This window comes from Pleurodeles waltl, chromosome 7 (genome assembly GCF_031143425.1).
Source record: "Pleurodeles waltl isolate 20211129_DDA chromosome 7, aPleWal1.hap1.20221129, whole genome shotgun sequence".
NCBI classification, from domain to species: Eukaryota; Metazoa; Chordata; class Amphibia; order Caudata; family Salamandridae; genus Pleurodeles; species Pleurodeles waltl.
In genome coordinates, this window is record NC_090446.1 from 85,067,089 (window position 1) to 85,089,113 (window position 22,025).

The 22,025-nt window shown below is 41.3% G+C and overlaps 1 protein-coding gene across 1 annotated transcript in view; it reads right to left on the reverse strand.

Annotated features, from left to right (window-relative positions):
* Positions 1 to 22,025, reverse strand: part of COPS7A (COP9 signalosome subunit 7A) — a 59,686-nt gene that overhangs the window by 15,699 nt on the left and 21,962 nt on the right. Inside the window, exons 4-5 of the mRNA XM_069243079.1 lie at positions 13,923 to 14,011; positions 9,589 to 9,791 (exon numbers count right to left, since the gene is read on the reverse strand). Of these exons, the coding sequence (XP_069099180.1) occupies positions 9,589 to 9,791; positions 13,923 to 14,011 (292 nt within the window). The remainder of the gene's footprint in view (positions 1 to 9,588; positions 9,792 to 13,922; positions 14,012 to 22,025) is intronic.

The following is a 22,025-nucleotide window of genomic DNA, read 5'->3' on the forward strand; positions in this document are numbered from 1 at the left end:
GGGCCAGGAAAAAGCTCTGTCTATACCTTCAATCCTGATCTGAAGCACCCCAAAATTGCTGTATTGGGGTTTACATACAAGTCTGCTAATGCACCACTTGCTGTTCGGCAGTGGCCCCTGCTGATCCACACTCTAAGTTCTGTTTGAGGACGTGGGGGAGCCAATTACATCTATTCTTAGCTGCCATCTGTATTTGGGAGGGTCTGTTTCATCACCCCGTTCTTTCCTTTACTCCGTTTACTCCCAATGTTTTCTTTCTCCCCCACTTTTCTCTTTCCAGCTCTTAAAATCCACACATCAACAGTTTCGCTCTTTCTTTCAACTGTTTATTTGTACTCCTCTCCCTTTTTTTATTTCCATCATCCTCTTGCTACCTCCTCTTTCAAATTCGCAAAAACTTGGTTATTTCTTTCATTGTTTCAGTCCTTTCTTTTTTCTTCATCTGGCGATCATTTTTCCACTATTTTTCTCTTCCCTTCATTCCTGCTATGTTTTTATTTATTTGTTCTTTCCTTTGACTTGGTATGTGTCCTTTCACTTTTTAAAAAAAATCTTTCTTCCATCCTTCCTCTGGTGTTTTTCTTATATTTATCTCTCAATTCACATTTTACTAAAATTCCCTCTTTTTACTGTCTGTATGTGGAAGCTCCAAGTTACTTGTCAGAACCCGAAGTGTGAAAGTGATTGTCCCATTCTGTGTCTGTAGGAAATGTGTCAGTACAAACATGCCCTGGTGCTTTCGCTGCTTGTTTCTCTCACCATCTCTCTTTTTTCCCTCTAATGTTCGTTTTTCTCTTTCCCTTCACACTTCTTTCATTATTTTTTCCTCTTTATCTTTCGTATGCTAGGTCCCTTCTCTTTTTTCTTATGTCTCACACGTTTGCTCTATTTATTCTTAGTTGTTTTTCATTCTTTCTTTCGCTTCTTTTATTTCTTTGCGACCCCCTTCTCTTTCTTCATTTTGCTTCTCTTTTTCTGCCACATCCGGTTTCTCTCCTGAGGCCTAGTTATTAATGGAGCAAAAGTTGCAGTGACACCGGGGCCCAGAGGCCTATGGACCTCACTCAACTCTAATTACTGCTGTATTTTCCTACTGGCATTGCAGTCACCATTTTCCTTTCTTATTCCAGGGCCCATTACACCCTTACTACGCCACTTGTACTCTCCATCTTTACCCTCAACTCCCTCTTTCCGTTCACCCTCCAATCTGTCCCAAATTATATTTTTGTAATGGTGTTTTGAGTATTACACCCCAATGCCAAAAGTGTATTTCTGATAAAGGTTTGTATGATAACTGCAAACGTTTTAAGATAGAGGAAGAAGGTAAAAGGAAGTGCTTTAGTTAAATGCTAGGCCACTGGAATTATATGGCAGGAAAAGACCAAAATATGAAGCAGGGTTGACCAATTTATGTGGCAACAAAAGTCCAGTTATGAATTTACAATGTCAATAGCTCTAACTCAAGAAAATGCAAGACCTACTGCATTGCAAATGTTTGTTTTTCATTCTAGTCCTTCTTTTGCTTGGAGTACTGTGCCTAGAAGGGATGCCCTGAGCTGTACCACGTATGAACAATGAAACAGCTCAAGAATCAATAGAGCTTAAAAGCACCCTGTCTACTCTCCCTTACCTTCTTGCCTGCATCTCATTTACAGTCACACATTTCTCAAAACCCGTACCCCTTGCATGAGTCTGGTTCAGACAAACATCATCTGTGTCATGTTCTGCTCTGCCTAGAGGGCTTTCGGTGTCTGTCCCTCTCCATCTGCCTGTGCCCAGTTCAGGACCGCCGCTTCACTCCTATGATGCTTACCGCCTGTTCCCGACATTCCTACCATCCCACCCTGTATGGCAACACCACTATGAACATACAGCAACCCTTCTTTTCAATGTCTTGGTATGAGTATAGTTTGCGCTAAAATAGTAGCTATGTAGTGCCAACAAAGTGCAGGGATGAAGCTGCCTGGTCCCTCTTCTCTATTCCCCTGCCTAGGTCGTTTGGAATCCCTGGCCCTGTGTCCCATTATATCCCTTTCCCCATGATGCTCAGTCTGTCATTCATAGCACGATAGCCTCATAGCATGCTGGTGTATGGTGAAAATAACAGGAAACACGTCCATGGAGACTAGGCTACATGATAAAAGACTGCAGTCCCAGCGGGACCAAACCAGCGTTTTATTCCTCCAGGGTTGGTAGTACTTATTTTTAAACCTATGAAGCAATTAGACTGTGCCACAAAAGAACCTAATAAAAACTATTTATATTATTTTTGGGACTGGAAAAGGGCTTGGAAAGTGACATGTCAGAATGTTTAAATCATTTTTTTTTAAAACCTTCCGGTCATGACAAACCTTGTTCTTCATCACAGTAAATTAATTTAGTCTGTGGAAATTGTCTTAAATGTACTACTCTCTACATATTTTTGTGCTGGGGCATTTCGCTTCACTAAGTGGACTCTTTGAAAGAACCAGCTAATGTTTTTTGATGCATTATTTTTACATGTATTATTTCAAGGTGTGAAGAGTCTTTTGTTCTCTCATCCATTTTCTGTGAATTACTTCACTCTGTTATCTCTCTATAACTGAAGGAGTTCACAGCCCTGTGTGATGGAATGCTTGGATTAATATTAAACACTGGTAATTTAGCCTAAACTCCAGCCAAGTTTTTGTTCGCTACGCCACAACAAACCTGGGACAAACCTATGCAAATCTGCCCGGTTCCTGCTGTAATAGAAACGGTTCAGTTCAAACTGCTAGACTATGTTTCCTCTGACAGAGAACACAAGCAACCCCCAACCTGGTTTTGGTTATACTGGCCTCCTCAGGAATCACTTCTAGGCACACCTGCCACATACAGGGTGACCTCAAACACTGGGTCACAAACTTGCATTCAAGAACATGCTGATGTTCAAATTGTGTGTAGGTGAGGCATGGCTGCACTCCTGATAGCGCCTATTTAGTTTATGTGCTGCAAGCGTTCACTTCTGCTGCCTCTGTTGTAACTCTGCTATACTCGGGGCAGAAGCTTGCACCACTACTGCACAGGCTGCTCCTTTTAGGAGTGTGTAAGACAATGTCCACCACTACTTCCCTTGTCATTTCTGTTCTGTGTATGATACATTGGTGTTGCAAATGTACTCGTTACGTGAAGAAGCAGGCATGGATGCTTTCCATATTGTTCCTGCTCTGTGTATCTGAGGGAAGCCAACTTGCACTACTAATGAATTTATGGTGTCTTTTGTGGGTGACTGCGTAAGGGAGAGTGTGTGGAGGGAGCGAGAGTGAGTCAGCAAGATAGAGTGCATATGAGAGAGATAAAGAGTGAGGAGGATTTGCACTGCAGCTCCACCTGTTCTGTATCAGATTATTTGTGTTAGGGAAACTTTTGTAGCCCATCACGTACTTGTGATTTAGTGAAGTTTGATTAAAAATAAAAATAAAAACTTCCCAAAAATACAAAAGTCAAAAACAACAGGCTAGGTATTGGTTGGTCTCTGTATATTATAAAGGATAAACGTCAACAACAGCCCTAGTAGGAGACCATTAATATTTTACAACCACTCCAGATTCAGCCCCAACTAGCATCAGTTCAGACACTTGGTGAAAGCCACTTCTGTCAGCCATTTGTCCCAATCACACTTCTCTACAGGCTGCCAACTGTACGCCGTCTAAACCAAAGGCCCCTAATACTGGTCCAAGTCCTGTCATCTCATCTCATCCACAGACCCCTGCTATTTCTAAAACAGGTGTGTGATGTCTTCCTTTTCCTGGCAATCTTCACAACAGGCAGCAAGTGTCAACCCATTCCCACACATCACGACAGAACTCTAGAATTCCTGCTCAATTCGCCAAGTCTTGACCACAAGCCACTACAATCTGCTATTAGAAATAGTTTGTCATCAGACAGCACAAAATAGTTTACGCTTCTATGAACTGGTTTCTCAATCATGTCAACCTTGCTTGTTAGGAGAGTTCAGTGTTGTCTTCGTCTGTTTAAATCCCAATGAAACATGTCTCGATTGATGGATAGGACATTTTTGGAACAGTCTTGTGATCAGTCAAAATTTCAGAAGGAGAATATGCATGTTGTCACTGAGCCCATGTAAGTGAAAAATGTAAAGACTTTATTGCTGGCTAGAAGAAAGTCTTGCCCCAGAAGAAAATGTTTCCTTTCTAGAGTGCCCAAAAATGACCGCAGGTAATAGGTGGCCCACAGTAGTAGTGGGCTGTGAGTGGGAAAACTGGTCTGGAGGCTCTTGCAAAAGTGACTGTCGACAAAAACCTTGTTATGCTTTATGAATAGGAGGCTTCTTTTCAAACTTCAAAGCCAGGGTACAGTTAGATAAACAGCCCCGGCCTCTTTAACATATTGCCAACACCAGTGTGCACTTCAAAAAGGCAACTAGGTCCATTTAAGGCAAAGAGAACAACTTTGTACCAAAACACATTCATGACTGCAGCAAGAAAAATTGAAGATTCCATTATGGAGAACCATAAGTATCAGAATCCAGCCGAGGGGTGGGCTGCATGTCTGTCACAATCACCCGGATAATGTATGCCTTTATATAGACATTCATGATGCCTATTTTCACAGCCCACTAGTAATTTCCGAAGTCCATGATCTCCGGTGTGAAGTTTCTGCTCAGGGTCATGCATTTAGAGCTGTAGTCAGCTGCAAAGCTGGTTAGCAAGGTCCCAGCTCTGTTGGTGGCAATCTTCCATGCCGAGGATAACCAAACATCCCTGACAACGGACTGCCTGATTCAAGCAGCCCCTCAACATCTATCATGCACTCTCAGACTACTGTATGGCTTTTGAATAACTGGAGTCCCAAACTGTAGCCTGCCAAAATAGTGTTTATTGGTCTAACGTTCAAGCCCCTTGATGGAAAGGTTTTCTTTCTGCCTCCTCGGGTATGGACAATTTCCATATACACACCTTCAGACACTGTACTCCTTCTCCTCAACCCCTATAAGATAAGAGCGTCCTACTGAGGAAGAGACGCTGAGCTGCCAAACATTAGTTCCTTATATCAGGCTTTATCTACTAGTCCGGCATAACCTTGCCTTGTAGCGTCTGTTCTTGGAAGTATAGCACCACTTGACTCCAGGGTGCTCTCATATTTCCAGTTATCCTCAAGGAAGGCTCAGCTGAGAAAAACTCAGAACAGGAATAGATGTGGAACCTCCCTCAATGACCTTATCAACTAATGCCAGCAATAAGGGTTTCCCACCACCCCGTTTCCCTAAGACACAAAAGAGAGGGCCACACATATAGTATGGTGGTATTACCTCTATTCATCAGTGGGTCAGAGGACATTACGTCCTTCACCCTGATAGACAGAAGACTCCATGTTTAGAGATCCCAGTTGGCCCAGTTGTGATCTTTATGTAGTCACTGGTGCTGGACTCTATGTGCCATAATATAAAATACAAATGCTCCCCCCTGTCAGCCATGATTTTTTTTTAAGAGGGGTTTGGTGATTGGTTTCTTTTTGTTCAGCCTCCCAGTGCAACATGCAGTTTTGGGTCTATAGGCTTGACTTGTCCAGCCCAAGGGTTAGGTCCTTTATACTCAACTGGAATTTTCATCTGGTTCTCAATGCTCTCTAGGGACCCCTTTGATAAAGTGCACAGTAAATTCAAATGTGGTATACTTGTATTTGTCACCTTAGCTACTCATACTCAAGATGGTCCATTTTACCTCAGATTCCTTTCAGAGATCCTGGTGCCTTGTCATTCCCCCTCTCCAATCCCAAAATCACCCCTACCTCCAAAAAGGGCACTGTGCTCCTTGCAGGATCAACTTCTCCATTTGTCATTTCCATCCTGCCTTTTGGATTGAATAGAGCATTCTAAATTAACTTGGATTTAAAAAAAAAAAAAAAAAAAAAAAAAAACACTTTAGAGTGTCTACTTTCAATTTGCAATTTAGTGGGTTTATGTGCAAGGGACACGGACGTCTCTTCGTGTCCAATAGCAGGTTGATTCAACTGGCAATTTGCTTGGCAGTCTTGGTATAAGTTCAGGAAGGAATTCCAGGCTTTGATTAAAGGAAGACACACTAAATAGATAGTGAGTCTCTGGGTTCAAATAAAGGTGTTTCTATGATTAATGTCTGTCGGGAGGCTATCAGGAATTTCCTAATGGTTACACCAGTCAAGTCAAGTGTCTCCCTCCTCGGTCCCTATTAATGTACAAGTTATCTCTTCAGCTACCCAAATAGTTGTGCTATGCACATTGTTATTAAAGTGAAGTCAGCCTGTATGTTCAGAATTTAGCTATCAATCCCCAGTACTGATTTGTTTACATTCTCATAAAGATTGAGACAAAGTAGTAACGACCCGATCACTTATCAGTACACTTCACATACCTGTCCCCCCACAGGACGCATCTTTACTGATACTGATCATGTATAGCATGTTATAGTAATCATGCAGTTCCTCCCAGTTCGTAACAGAACTGTTGTAGCGGCACACGCTAAACGTTAAGCAACTCTAATAATTCTTTTTCTTGTAAATTAAAGTCCTCATCCAAACAAAGTTCATAAGTTGAATCAGAAAAAGTTTAATTCCTCTTGAGATTTGGCTTAAAAAATTATTCACAACTCCATCTGTCAACACATGTTTCGTCTGGGGAATACCCCTTGACTTCATCAGGACTTCCTACAACAAACATTTTCATTGTATATATAATTAACATCGATTATAAAATTGCTAGTTAACTCCCTCACCCTCCAAAGTGAAATGCTTCATACATGCTTCCATGTGAAAACCATGATTAATTATACAATAGCGAGTTCATGCCAACATTTCAAAGTGTCCCTGCCTATTTATATATAATGATTATTTCTTTTGTGTTTCTATATTACTGTGATTAATTTAAACCCATTTCTCAAACACTGACCCACACAACTGTGTCCATTATAACATGTAAAAGAACATGCTAAAAAGTGTAATAATAAAATTAATATATCCTCACACCTTCAAATACACACATGCGTAGGAGATAAACTCGTACCTCTCAATAATCCTTTTTATCGTGTGTGTTTTCTTGCCATAAATAATCCTTTATACTAGGAAACAATTTCTACATTAGTAGCAACCAATGTATCCAACTCTAATCAATAAACCTAGCTAGGCAATGATTAAACTCATGCCGCTTACCTAAACGCGCACGATTAGTCCTTAAATTCTGTTTCTGGATGCCTTAGACACAGAACACAGCATATCCTAGAAATTTTATCGCAAGTTAATAACCCTAATTGAACTACCAAGGACAGAATTCATACTTCTATCCCATTAAACTCTCACCTGCTCCTTCCTTAATTACATTCCGTCCGCCAGTACGTCGGATATCCACAGAGAGGAAAGTGATCTCCTCATCGGCGTTTAAAACCACCCGCAGGATACATAGAAATAGAAGAAGGACTTCATACCATCCGTAAACAGTGTAGACGGACTCGTCTCAGTTTAAACTAAATGTGTTGCTTTAATAAACCCGCCCTCTGTGTGCGAAAGAAATCAACAAAGGACTTCCTGCCTTCCATAATTTACAAAATTTAAGGATGAGATCAAACATAGAAAAGCTAGAAAACTAAAGAGAGATGAGTTGGATTATTTGAATGGTAGAGTATTCACATTTTCAAGTAAATATGACCATTTGGTAAAGAAATGTGGCATCTAGAGCACAATCGATGAATTCTATGGATTCAGCAACAACTTCCAGAAGCAGTTTGACAACTAGTTCTAGTGATATGGATGGGTGGAGGTACAGACATTAAAGTTGGATGCACAAGGGGGTGCTTTTTTACAAGAGCTTAAAAGGATAAAACAGGGCAATTGAGAACAGAACCAAAAGAGAAGTCTGGGAGGAAGACAAGAAGAGGGAAAAGAGGAAAGGGCAGGCGAACCGTACTTGGGTATGAAAATGAGATCACAGGACAAAAAGACATGAGTTCCTCTTTAGAGTTAGATAGCAATGTGGTGAATATATCTAAAAAAGACTTATCACCTGACATGTTGAAACTTTTGAACAAAGGATTGGGGTTTTGTCCAACCATCATGAGCTACTGAAGGCCAAGCCAATAGTGTATTATTACTGACACCCCCACGCACAGTTTCCTTGACTTTAACCATAATGGCGGTAGAGCCAGATACTATGGTTTGAAAAAAATACTTTGACAAGGGGCACCATGACAAGGCTGCCACGTGTGGCAATGAGAGTGTGGTCTTTGGGGATGTATAAACATCTGTGTGAATGAATGGGATATATATGTATGGGTAACTGAGAGCCGGTGTCATATGTACTTGTGGCATAGGAAATACCTGTTGCTATATGTAGTACTCTAACATGTATAACACACATACAATCATTTTTTCAAATGGGAGGAATTTAAAGTGCAAAAATGTTCATAATGTGGAAAAAATTTCTGCACTTGAAATTTCTCCCATTTAAACATCCTTCCATTTAAACAGTTACAGTATTTTTCAGTAATAAATATCGCACAGTGTTCTACTGGCTACTGAGAGCAAGAGGCCTGCTGTTTGTAAATGCAAAACTTTGAAATCAATTTGAGAAAATGAAAATGAAAAGTTTACTTAATCATAAGATAATTTTTCTTTTTAAATTTCTACGACTTAAACGTTTGGGAAACAATTTTGTTCTCACCTCCAATTCGGAGTTGACAAGGTCTTTCATTCAAGAGTTAAATACTTTAGTGCTTCAGTTGTTCACCTCTGTGCCCTAGGGCATAAATCTGACTCCAGCACTGCTCATTTTCAGGCCCAGCTAACTGCAGCCTGAAGAGAATACTTTAAAACAAAGCCTTCCCTTAGCTTTAAAAGAAAAAATCTGCCCCTGTATTTATTAAAAAATGAACCTAAGGCTATGAGCTACTCTGAAGGAGTCTGGGAGCTACTGGTAGCTCACAATCGACTGTTTGGCGAAACCTGTTTTAACCGAATTACATGCATGTACACAGTGCTGTCACAGGAAGGGTCCTCCTAATTGCCGTTACGTAAAGGGACCTTTGTGAGTTTTCCTGAAGATAGATGATTTGTCTAACAGTTAGACAAATAACTGAACAATAAAACTAGTTGGTTAGACACAAAATGTGTTTAATTTTTAAGAAATATTCATGCTTCTAGAACCATAAATTGCTTTATAATAAATGTATATTTTTTAGCACTATATACTGCCCTTCTGCCATTTTTAAGCACTGAAAATAACACAATCTACCATTACCCAGTTCAATGGTATGCAAACTACTGATCTTCAGAAAAACTGAACTTATGATGGTTGATCACTGCATACTACAGTGATCAGTGTTCAACAAAATTTAGTTATCTTGGTGGATTTGATGTATAGCAGGGCACAGATCTTGAAGATACACAAAGGGTGCTCCTTGTTTCTCAGGTTTAGTAGTACCAGAGTTTGCAAAGACAGTCGATCTGAAAGGTGGTTGTGTTTTTCTAGGCAGTGATATGGAAGCCTACATACTTTCCACTGTACATGCTTGAGCAAAAAAAGAGCTGAATGAACAGTGAAAAAGACAGGGGAAAAAGGTAGGAACAGATATTAACCCTCACCAGTCCTGAAGCGTGCGGGCAATGGTGCTCAAGTCCTCCCTCCTGATGTCCCGCCCAATGCTGTAGTCCACCTCAAGCCGCTGGTTGCGCTGGTCAAGGGTGCCACGCACCACATCTGCGTAGATTGCCTCAATAATGAGATCCTCCAGCTGGCGCACATTCTTCAGGTACAGCTTCTCAAGCAGCACAGAGTATGGGATGCACTGCAAAGGGGAAAGAATTGGGTCAGCAAAGAAACGACCATAACTTGTAATCTTAGCTCCCCATCGTAGATATTTTTCACATTTCTTAATAGTAGAGCATCTCCACGATTGTGCAGTACAAAACATTTTTACAATTAAAGTTTAATATCTAAAGCAGTCGCTAAAGAAAATATGCCCATAATTTGACACTTCTCCTTTAAGAGATCCTGAAGCTGCCCTCTCCCAGGGTGCTCTCAAGAGTCACTTTCCCACTGTATTGTTGAATGACAGACTGGACAAAGATCTGTTCTTCTAAGGGTGGTATATTCTCAGATTTGCTGGGCCCCCTTTTCTGACTAGTTAAGATATATGAATATCTTCATTCGTCTCAGATACGCTACCATTACTGCCACACATTTGGAGAACGTCTGAAGAGCAGACTTGAGCCCAATGGCAGCTCTTTCTCATATGAAATAGATTGCGGAAATAGTCTCACGGTGCAATAAGGTTTACTGCAGAAAATGAGTATTGTGAACTTGTACTGTTATCAAATGGGTAACTGTGGCAGTTGTAACATGATGGGTAGACTTTGCAAACATCGCATGCTTTGGAGTACATATCTTGTGGCCGAACTCGGCCACTCCAAAATGTGGCTGTGCAAGATCTTCTGAGCTTTCACTGACAAGACCATAACAGACCCCTCCCTCACAAACGGTTGCATCTACTTCCTGTTAAAGAGCTAATTGAGTTTTATTCACTCTGCTTTGTGCACAAGTAACTTGGGCTGAGAGACCCTACTGTCTTCCATTAGTGCCAACATTTTCTGTAGCTTGGATCTGCCAACCAAACTATGCTATACATTCCAAAAGGTAAAGTACCATACAAGGAGAATATCCCTTTTCAAGTTCTTCAACAAAGCTGTGGAATTCCCTCCTCATACTTACCAACACACTGGAGAAATAAAGACATCTTTGATGTAACAAACTGTGATGCAAAGGTACTCTTGATGTAATAACTCATTGTGTAAACATAAGGGAAGTAACACAATATATTTGGATATCCTTTTCACAAGAAATAAGTCTGCCTACTGCTTATGTCACAATTTTTCATAATAAATGCGTCAGATCTTTGACATCCAACATTTTTGCAATAACTTATCACTTTGCGCAACTCAGGCCTACTGTACTGTGTATAAGCTAGCAAGAACCAGACATACAGTTTTAACATTACAAGTATGTGCACATTTACAGCTGTCAGAACAATATACAATACCTCTCACAAAAGCCTAACAAGGGTTATCATATTATAAAACGTCAACCCCAATGGTCTGAACATAGGGGGTAACCAACACTAAAAACCTGTATCAGCTATGATAAACCACAACATTTCATGATACAATTATCGGTTTACAGCCCTTAGGACAGACTTTAACACAGCGAGAGAACAATCAACCCTTACAGTCCTCCTGGCTTTATCAAATGAATTCCACAATAAATAAATCAGGCTTACTGCCTCTAACATAACTTTTCATAATTAACAGATCAGAGCTATATCACTTGACATAATTTTTCCAAGTGAGCCAAAGAGGCCTATATCATTTATCACTGGCTTGTCACCATAACCAGCTCACGCCTAATGCATTGAGTATATGCCTATCAGGCATACAGTAGTAAAATTACTAAGATACACACATTTAGAGTTACAAAACAAAACACAACCCCTCCTTTGAGACCCTAACTATGATTATCAACGTGGAAATATTTTACCTTTGGGTTTGTCAGGGAGGATAACCAACTGCAAACCTCTTGCCTACTACAGTAATATGTAAGATTCCATGTAATAAAATACTGCTCTATCAACTTAAAGCTAGTGTAATATTAACCCACCCTGAGCTGCCTTATGGCTTTTGCATATGCTTTTCACAATAAATATGGCATGCCTACTGCCTTTTGCATATTTTAAATAATAAAAAGACCTTCAGTGGGATTATCAGCTGCTGTCTAGCTACATTGCTCAACAAAGCTCGAAACATGTCTATTTCTAAGTACCAAAGGGAATCTTCTTCATTGATGATGCATTCCAAAAACCCAGCACTGTTAGATGCTGAGCAGTCACTGGGAAGGCAGTGCCAAGAGGATAGAAGTAAAAATATTGTACGCTGGATGAGTACCAAACCCCAATCTACTGACTGTGGATGAAATAATAAATAGAAATAGGACCCCATAGTGGAAAGTGGAGATCTTTCCTAAGCCTGAATGTAATTACCTTGCATCAGGTGAAGGTGCTACATAGAAAGTATGGTACTGAAGTATACCAAGGAAGGTTCTTATACATCTTCTGTCCTGAATGAATTGGAGCCCAACGCTCCGTTCCTGTACAAATACATGTCCCCCATTGTATATACAATACATGGCAGGCTCATCTACACCAGGTGCTAAAGAGCTACAAGTGGAAAGTGAAAAACATTCCTAAAACCTCCACATGTGCACAGGCATCTCTATGCCCTCCACGTGAAGAAGAAGACCGTCGGTGTTGGAGTAGGGCCAGTTTTAAATCTGTGAGATATCGTGCTGTGAAGGAAACATTCTGCTGAAGGGTGTAAAGATTAAACTCTCCACGCCGAACTCAAGAGGGAGAGAAATAATCTGTCAGAAGGAAGAGTGGGGACCCTGGAGTAGGAGGGACAGTGCACAGTTCATTACTGTAGTGTAACTGAAATACAGATGTTTATCCTCATCTAACGCTACAGAGGGTTGACAGGATTCCAAAGTCAAGAGGAAAACCAAAAGAAATACAGAAATTCACTTTCAAAAGCTTCCCAGAGACGCCTGAAGCAAGCCAACATTCTCATAGCAATTCAGATGAAATGCTCAAACAGTGTAAAGATTAAAAGACAAGATTGAAAAAATAGCTCCATGAAAGAACAGGCCCTTCAGACTTACCAGAAAGAAAATGCTAATCAAGTAGGACTAATGTGGTTAAAAACAGGATGTGAAAATTAGTTAAACCACAGAAAGTGTCAAATATAATTGAAAGCGATAAAAACTCTAAACACAAGTGTCCACCAGGGCGTATTTTCTGCCTTATCAAAAAAACAAGCGTATACAAGGCCAAGTATACACACTGTGAATCAGCAAGGCAAGTGAACCTTAAATAAAGGGTGAGAACACACATGCCTTTTAAAATGGGTTTCTAAGTATCATGGACACAATTTCCTGTGTTCATTCTTTTGAAGAAAATAAAGGGCCCCATTTCGACCCTGGCGGCACTAGGACGTCACATCACGACCGTGGCGGAATCCCCACGGTCGGATCGCTGACACTGCCAGGTTGCTGCCAGCCGACAGCCTGGTGGTGCCGGCGGTCTCAATCCACCAGGGCAGTGCTGCAAGCAGCGAAGCCATGGGGATTACGAGTCCCCTTTCCACCAGCGCATTTCTCACCGCCATGCAGTGGCTGGCTGAAAGTGGGTGTCAGAGGCCCCATGGGGGCCCCTGCACTGCCCATGCACTTGGCATGAGCAGTGCAGGGGCCCCCATGGACAGCCCCTTTGCGCATTTCACTGTCCGAATTATGGACAGTGAAAAGCGCGACAGGTGCGACACACTGCAACATTGCAGCCAGCTCTATTACAACCGGCATCAATGTTGTGGTGTGTGTCCCACTAGGCCGGCAGGCAAAAACATCGTTTCTGCCCGCCGGCCAGCTGGAGACATGTAATGGGACCGGCAGGTGGAAAACCGGAGTGGCGGTTTTCTGGCCCAGTGTGTTTTGCGGGTGGCCTCTGCCGCCTTCCAAACACATAATGAGGCCCAAAGTGTGTTTAGTACTTTAAAATGTTTTTTTTAAATGAATGCTGTGCAGCCTGGATGTTCATAGTTGTTCTAAGCATATGTATCTGGGCAGGGCCCTGGCTGGTTTAGACACCGAAACAAAGGAGGCACCAGTACCTGCATGACAAATTAACAGACATTTAAAAGACTGCCGGGAGCAGAACAAGATGCAGTTGAACAGAAAAAACGTGAGAGACAGATGAGGACACGCTAAAGGAATTCTCCGGGTTCAATGTATAAATGCTGATGATGAGTTGGGAGTCCCCACCAGTCATCGCTCTGTCCACTGCCCTGCCTCTACACAGCAGAAAGACACTTACCTTCACCTTTGCAGCCAGCGTCACCACAGACAGGTGCCTCAGCTTGTTCTTCTGTGCATCATTGAGTGCAGGAAGGGTCGAGGACTCAGCTGACAGCATCCCAAACAGAAAAGAGAACTATTAGACGCATATAAAGGTACATAAATGACTAAGAGACTCTTTAAACATCTGTATGACTGAAGACACCTTTCAGTGTCTATTCTGGAACAAGCTCTGGAGTAATGAACGAGGGCACTTCTTTAGATATTTAATGTGTTCAGAGGACCAGCTAAACCTCGCCAAACAGACTGTTTAAACTGCCCACATTAAAGATCTACTGGACTGAATAGGGCTGTTCTCTCTGTGAAATGCTCCACATTTTGTATCTCTGGGTGATAAAGAAAGTGTAAAGACCTTGGTGGTGGTGCCTAACACTGACCGAAGAAGGGAAGCCTGTCAAGATTGGTGTCCAAGCACTTGCGTACATTGATCGGCACCCACTACTTCCAGAATTGTCTGTCCACAATCCCCAAAGCTTATGTTTACAGCTTCTATTTGTGGTTTTAAATTGCCCAGCTCTCCGTGCTCGACATGGTGGAGTTGTGAGCGAGAAATGACATAAGGATTGCAAATGTGCATTGCTAGTGCCTGGCAGCAACATGACAAGAATGATTAGTCATATGCCTATTTGTTTACCATATCTTTTAACATACAAGGCCAGAGTACTTAAAGTTAGGTCGCACACGGAATGCTTTGCGACTGACGTTCACTTTGCCCTGTGAGGGATGTACTAATGTATAGCACCATGAAATAGCCATTTTATGGGATTCGTAGAATACCGCCCCATTATTAGTAAACAGGCAGCATACTGTTTGTGATCCCACCAAAGGACTGCAAATGAAGGGATGGAGGCAAGCAAGACACAGCAGACTCGTGCATAATATGGTCTAGGTCTACGTGAATAATTACACAAATTCTAAGTATGTGTACCACACAAAATACACGGAATACTTTCTTGATATTTGGATGTTAATTTCTAGAGAATTTGATCATGGGAGGCAGATGCTAATTCCACAGTTGTTTTTACCAAGGACTGAAACCTCGGAACTGCAGGCTGCTTCTTGATCTTAGCAATCACAGCATGACATGTTTGGGCTTTCTTACAAGGACTCAAACTTGTGCCCTGTAGATTAGTCAGTACTTTGCAACAAACACATTAAACACCTTAATTCTTCCCAGTATTATAAGCCGAGGCCTGCTCAATTTTAAGTGAGCATCATGACTCACTAGTTTGAAGACTTGGGAACCAGACAGACATTGGGACAGTTCTGCGGGGAACTGATCACACTGTGGGAATATCCTACATTCTGAAGGTCACACATTTAAAGCATATTGTGGCTGGCTCACACTAAATTAGTTAAATATAATGCAAAGCATATTAATACCTCTAATATGCAGACATTGTACTTTATTCAAACGTGGTAACAGATCTAACAGACCGTCCCTGCATCACAGTCCATCATAGATGTAGTGATGTGGCTTGCCTCTGTGTGTAAGGGCTGAGTGAGCATGTTGTAGAATACAGAGTGCAGATGCTATGACAATATGATGAGGCTTAGATTGTTGGTGTCGGTAATGCATGGGTGCGGATTACATTCGGAGAGAAAATGGATCCATAACAGGATTTACGTGCTGTGACTGTAACTTAAAGGACTAACATGACAAAAAGGAACTTTCCTCATTCCTGAAAGGTTCCAGACTCATGTATGAAGACTCTGCCCTCCAAATGCAATATTGAACTTCACCATTTGACTCGGATATATTATAATCATATTGAGAGCCATGCAGCAGACACAACTCAATAGCAGTGTATAAAGACAATGTAAATATAATAAAGATGTGGATTGATGACCTCCAAACGCCCTTGTAATATCAAATACAGTAAAGTGACAGTGGTGTATTTTTATCCACTAGAGATACTCCAATTAAAGGATGGTGGTAACATGTGAAAGGGTGGAGCAATTCATGCTGGGAGGCCTCATACACAAACGAGCATTTGCAATGCAATGGGTCTCACGTTTGCTGGGGTTAGAGCTATTAGCGTTGTAAATTCCCAACTGGACTTTTCTTGCCACATAAATTGAAAATGAAAAGTAAAACAGTTGATAGAAGCGAGCCGATTCAAAGCGCCACAGCCGCCAGGATGGTGAGAGCAAGAGTTATTGGCACCCTGCTTGAATGTCTACAAAGGATCGCGGCTGGAATGAAAGGCAAACCAAAACCGGAGGAGGGGCCATCACACACTGTAACAGGAGGAAGCTTGACATAGTGTGATGGCCAACAAAAATGTTCACTTGTGAAATAGTCTGGTAAGGAACTCCCCACACAAAGGAGGGACATTTCACAATATGCACCAATAAAAATGAAGCATTTAAAACAAGCACAACAAAGAATGACTAGCAAGAGTGGGCGTGGTTAAAAACCCACAGAGAGATTAAAACAGGCCATAGCGCTTGCATGCTCGACCCAAAAGGATTTGGGACAGCATATGCAGGCACGATGCAATACAGAAAGAAGGGATGTGGAACAGATATTTATTGAGTTTGGTGGCTCTGAAGAAAAGCATCTAGTTTCCCCTCAACGACGCCTAATCTCTTGCTGCTGATTAAGCCTAAGGCAGTACTGTTTTAACGTTGCACTTAGCAAACCTAGGCCCACGATGTGTGAAAGAATAATCTGTTGGTTGCTTTCCAACAAAATGACAAAATCCAGTGCCAATATGGGTCTAAACCCTAGATTGTGAAATCTGAGGAAAATAAAGACTTTTGTTTGAGCAACTGTTGGAGAAATTCTACACTTGAAAGCTGAATACCAAACAAGGGCCCACTGTTTCACACTCAGAGCTCAGATGGTTAATAGCCAAAAACGGATCCCATGCATTAATTATTTTCTTTACATTTTTTAATGAGTTTGTATACAAATTGTAAACTACGTGGTCTGCTAAAAGGATTTTTTTTTGTGCAAAAATCAGAACCCTGTCTGGTATTCGATTTGAGTGTGTGAGTCTCCTTTTTAGGGAACCCTACTTTCAGCCTAGAAATATTAAAATTCATTGTTATGTAGGTAGCATTCCTAGTGACGTTCAAAGAATATTCGCTGAGAGCTGCAGATTTCCAACTAGCCCAAGTTATGCGAATGAGCAAAGCAACAAGTTTAGCATCCACTTTGATTCTCGTGCCAAAGTGCTGTGAATAATGACTTGGCAAATGGACAATTTCCTACCTGGCGAAGTAAAATGTAGGTTGTATCTGTAACTATCCTCCTGTGAGCAGGTCGTGAGTAGGAGCCGAGTAGCCTGGCAGCACATAGCATAGGTGAAACTTACATTTGCACTTTACTCTATTTTCCTGCTACAATCCTCCAACTTGCTTCTTACGCAAGCAGGACCAGCACTTTAATGTCAACTGAGATAATTATTAACAAAACTTTGAAAGGTTTAAAATCTACATACAAGGACAGGATATAATAAGTGGTGGAAGGGAGCCAGATGGACATGGATATTTTAACTAGTCTGGACCTGATGGGGTGTGTGGCCCAGGGGAGTGGGCCTGGTGGTTGTCCCTCCCACGAGAAACGTTTATGTGTTAAAGACATATATATTTTGTATGTACATTGTCAAATGTGTAATCGCTAATGTCTAAGTTTGAAGGTGCAATGCCTATGTTAAGTAAGGAGTTGTTTTGCTCACCTGCTATACACTCCTGCACATTTAATACAGAATTTCTGAAAGGAAAGCATGAAATTTGTCTAGGTCTGTTCAGCCACGTGCTCTGTCAAACAGGCCAGATCTTTGAGATTCATTCTTTATTTACTTATACTTTTAGCCCGTGTTCAACACTTCTTAAGCCATGACTGCATATACACATTGTTTGGTACACTTAGGCATTCCCTCTTGTTTTGGATCCTATTTTAAGCGCACATACGGCTTGAATTTAATTTCACTGACCAGAAAGGCATTGGCAGGAAAATGAAGCATTAGAAATGGGTTCAATGACATAATATAGACACCAGAAATATCATGATACAAGAATATCGAACACAAAAAAATATAGTTTTTCTATACATATACAGGTAAGTACAAACATTTTGGGAAAAAAATATATCGTTTTACACTAATATCGAAAAAAATGCAAAAATGTTATTTAAAAAAATATCTATAGTTAAAACACAGTAAAGCTTAAATATTTGTGATTAATATTTAAAAATATATGAATATTTACTGATTTAAACACGTATATATTTATGTTTATATACATATATAAAATGTAAAACTATTAAAAAACATTTTTAATTTATATTATAATGTTATATATTTTTTAAATATACTGTATTTGCTTCCACATAAAAATAAAAAAAAAATGTAACAAATAAACTGCAAAAAAAAAAAGTCATACACTCCATCCGAACTCACAACACCATAAGCAAAATGGTAGAGAACCTGAAGAAGGACCATCTAGTGCAATGGTCTACCCGTCGTCTGTCCAATCAGATCACAATGAGCATGGGTGAAAGGCAGTGACTTATGTCCCTCAGGTATCCATGGCCTACACTGATACAGGGGGGCAGAATTGAGTTTGTCGAAGTGCACGGCTCACATGCCCAGAGGACCCTGGCCTGATCACGGGACCAGTGTCACAGCAGTGGTCACAGCACCTGCACTAACAACCCAGAACTGTGTCCTCTTCTGTTCTTGTCAGTATCCACTGTGTGAACTTGAAAGGGAGAACTTCCATCTGAAATGTATGCAAATCATACGCGCTGAAGGGAAAAGCTGCACACTTCACATGCCAAACTGTCAAGTGAGAAGGAAATCATCTGAATCATTTTCTGAAGTATTACACACCAGTTTACTACAGAGCTGTCCGATCACAGATACTTAGAGATCAAAGAGCATTGATTTGCCCCCTACAAGCCCACTGGAGTGTGACTGCACTGCGTAGGCAGATCCAAGCGACCTGAAAAGTAGATACATAATCTCACATTCCAAGCCAGCGCGCGTCTAACAGGCCCTCTGCTACCTGGTAAGCGAGCATCACCAAGCCCTGCCTGCTGCAGACCCCCACCAGTACAACAAATCCCTCAGCCAACCATTTTACCCTATGTCACTGTGAGGAAATAGTCCAGAGCGGCACATAGTTACATGGGGAAGCCTGAGTACAGGTCCCAATTCCATATTTCCTTATTCCAGATAGAGCTGAAAAGTGACCAGACATTAAAGACAAGCGTTAACGCTAGCCTGCCATTATCACTTCCTCTACCAGGAGCTCGTTCAATGTAGGGGTCCAGTCATGCTCTGCATACAAGCACCCCTTTCATCACTCTGCTCGGGTGCTCAATGATAGCAGGCCCGAATGCACACAGTAGCTCAGTGAGATCTTGTGTGCTGCACACCTCTAGATAAATTTAGCTGCTGCTTTATGACTTCCCAGATACAACATCACAAAATCTGATACATGAGAAAGCCATATTCTTCACTGTCTCAATGGTGCAACAAATAACAGTGCCTTAGGGTGCACTGGGAGCAATATACCTGACAATTGTTCAGATAGAACATCAGCATTTGGTGTGTTTTATTCTGTACACTCAAATTCATTGGACAAGTCTATTATTGGATGAACGGCTGTAGTGCGCCTTAGAGATTTAGCAGATGTGCGTTACACACATGATGATTTTAATTTCTTGTAAGAGCGAAAATAGACACGGCTGTTACATTTTGCGTCATCATAAAGGAGATGCCTCAGTGCGCTTGCTGCTTCTATAAAGTGGTCTTCCACACCAAGACTTCCATTAGTTTATATTTTACAGGCGATTAAATGTCTCTCTCCGTTGAGGTCCCTTTGAGCGACAGGTGGGGGAGCGAGGGGGCAGTTTTCCAGGAATGATGGTGTGGTAAAGGAGTACGCTTCTGCAGCGGTGACCATGTGTGACAAACGCTGCATACGACAAGGAAGGTAATCTGTAGTTGCTCTCGGTTCCACTCTAGGGGTGAGAGCAACTCATGTAAATTTGTACATCATTATTAACCAAAATTATGTGAAACAACGTCTAATCACACAAAATCCATCTCGCACTCGAAAAATTACCCAAGCGGTCCTCTTGGTTAAAAACTCTACATGAAATGCTGCTTGTGTTAAAAAATTACCCAAAAATACCAAAATGACTCCAATTACACAGGTGTAATTGAAATTTTGCTCAGGCTTATTCCACGCCATCTGTAGTTATGGGCGTGAAGAACATTCCCCAATGTTTGATCTCTGTAGCTAGAGCCAGAGGATGATTAGGGGATGGAAAATTCCCTTCAGACTTAACATGGGAAGGTCCTATGACCCCGCAACAGGCTGCCTTGGAGAGGAAGTGGAGTGACAAGAAGCGCCTTCTGCTCTGTTGCACACATCTATGCAAAATCAGCCACAAACTCAAAATATCCTGCAGCAAAACACTTACTGCAGTGTTCTAATGCTAAGAAACGTATTTTAATTATTCTTGTATGTATAGGTCGGGATAACACATGGGCAAAAATGTCACTGAAAAATACAACAACAAAAAATAACCTCAGCTTCTAGTTCATTACACAACATGGCAGATCACTTGCAGCAAACATTTACCACTCTACTGCAACAATTCCCACCAAACGGGTGCGAGAGACACCAAAGTGTACACGTATTTCACCAGGTGGCAGAAACAGATCGGACCTACTGCATCTAAAGAGAAATCATGTTGATTACTGACTCCCAATTCGCCTCGAATTAAAATTGAACCAGCAGCTCTGTAAGGGCATTCAAAAACTGCCTCCCTGGAACATTAATCTTAATATACATAATTATGCCAAAATCGAGCGGCCCCACACATGCCATTATTTTGAATTACTTTCTTTATTCATATAGAGCATGATTTTTTTCAGCAAGCATATATGACATATCAAGTATATAAGTTAAATTAGACCACCCGGCATTCCACTCCAACACTACAAAACCACTTTCATACCCATACCAATTAATGTAGAATGATCACATGGGATGAGGCTCCAGATGGATGTAATTATGTTAGATTAAGACTAATGTTCCGGGTTGGCAATTTTTGAATGCCTTTGTTGCTTTTCTCTCCTGGTTTTGCCTCCGGTGGTCTCATCAGCCACTCTGAGGAACCCTCCGAAACTTTGCAGATATCTCTGGGAGTTTCATCTTTTCTTTTTTTGTAACCGAACAGCAGTAACAGTATTATGAAGTCAGGGATTTAAAGACTACTAGAAAAACCTCGCCATTAATTTCTTCACTTAAAAATCTATATATTTCGTTTTGATAATAATTATCATCAGCATTGTCCGTTCATTTAGCTTTTGTTGCTTGACAGTGTTTTGCACTTAATGAGTGGTAGCAGAGAAGGGGAACAAGCTTAATGTCATTAGGTATTCTTATGCCACAACACTGACAGCTGAAACGTGCCACTGCCTCATGTCCCATATTCTGCATGTGTTGCACTGAGCAGCCGGAAACCAGTACATCTACCCCGCAGAGATTCCAGATCCTTAACCAAGACTGGAGTCAGTTTATGGGTACTGTAGACACCGTGGTTCCCGACACTGACTTCTGTGGAATCCACGTCATCATTATTGGAACACGGGGACACCCACTGAATCATTACTGGAATCCGGGTACCCCCCCACTGAGTCATTACAGAAAACTGGGGACCTAACCTGTTAATATTATTTAATTTTCTAAGCAGTCGCGGACCCCCTGAGAAGGCTTCACAGACCCCCAGGGGTCCCCGGACCACAGGTGAGGAACCACTGCTGTAGACAAACTTTCTGATATACAACAGACCCACAATTAATTAAAGAGAATAGAAAAGGGCATGGTTTTGAATTAGCCCCACTTCTTGGGGACAATCAGTCATTTTTATTCCCATTTGTCCATTTACTGGAATACGTACCTAATTTATTTGACCCCCTCCACCCCACTGTTGGCTTCCTCATTGTGTCACACATCATTGAACCGGGCTACTTGCTGGCTTCTACCCACCACAGTAGGCACCTTAATTAGTCTGGCTGCCCTAACACTGAAATGA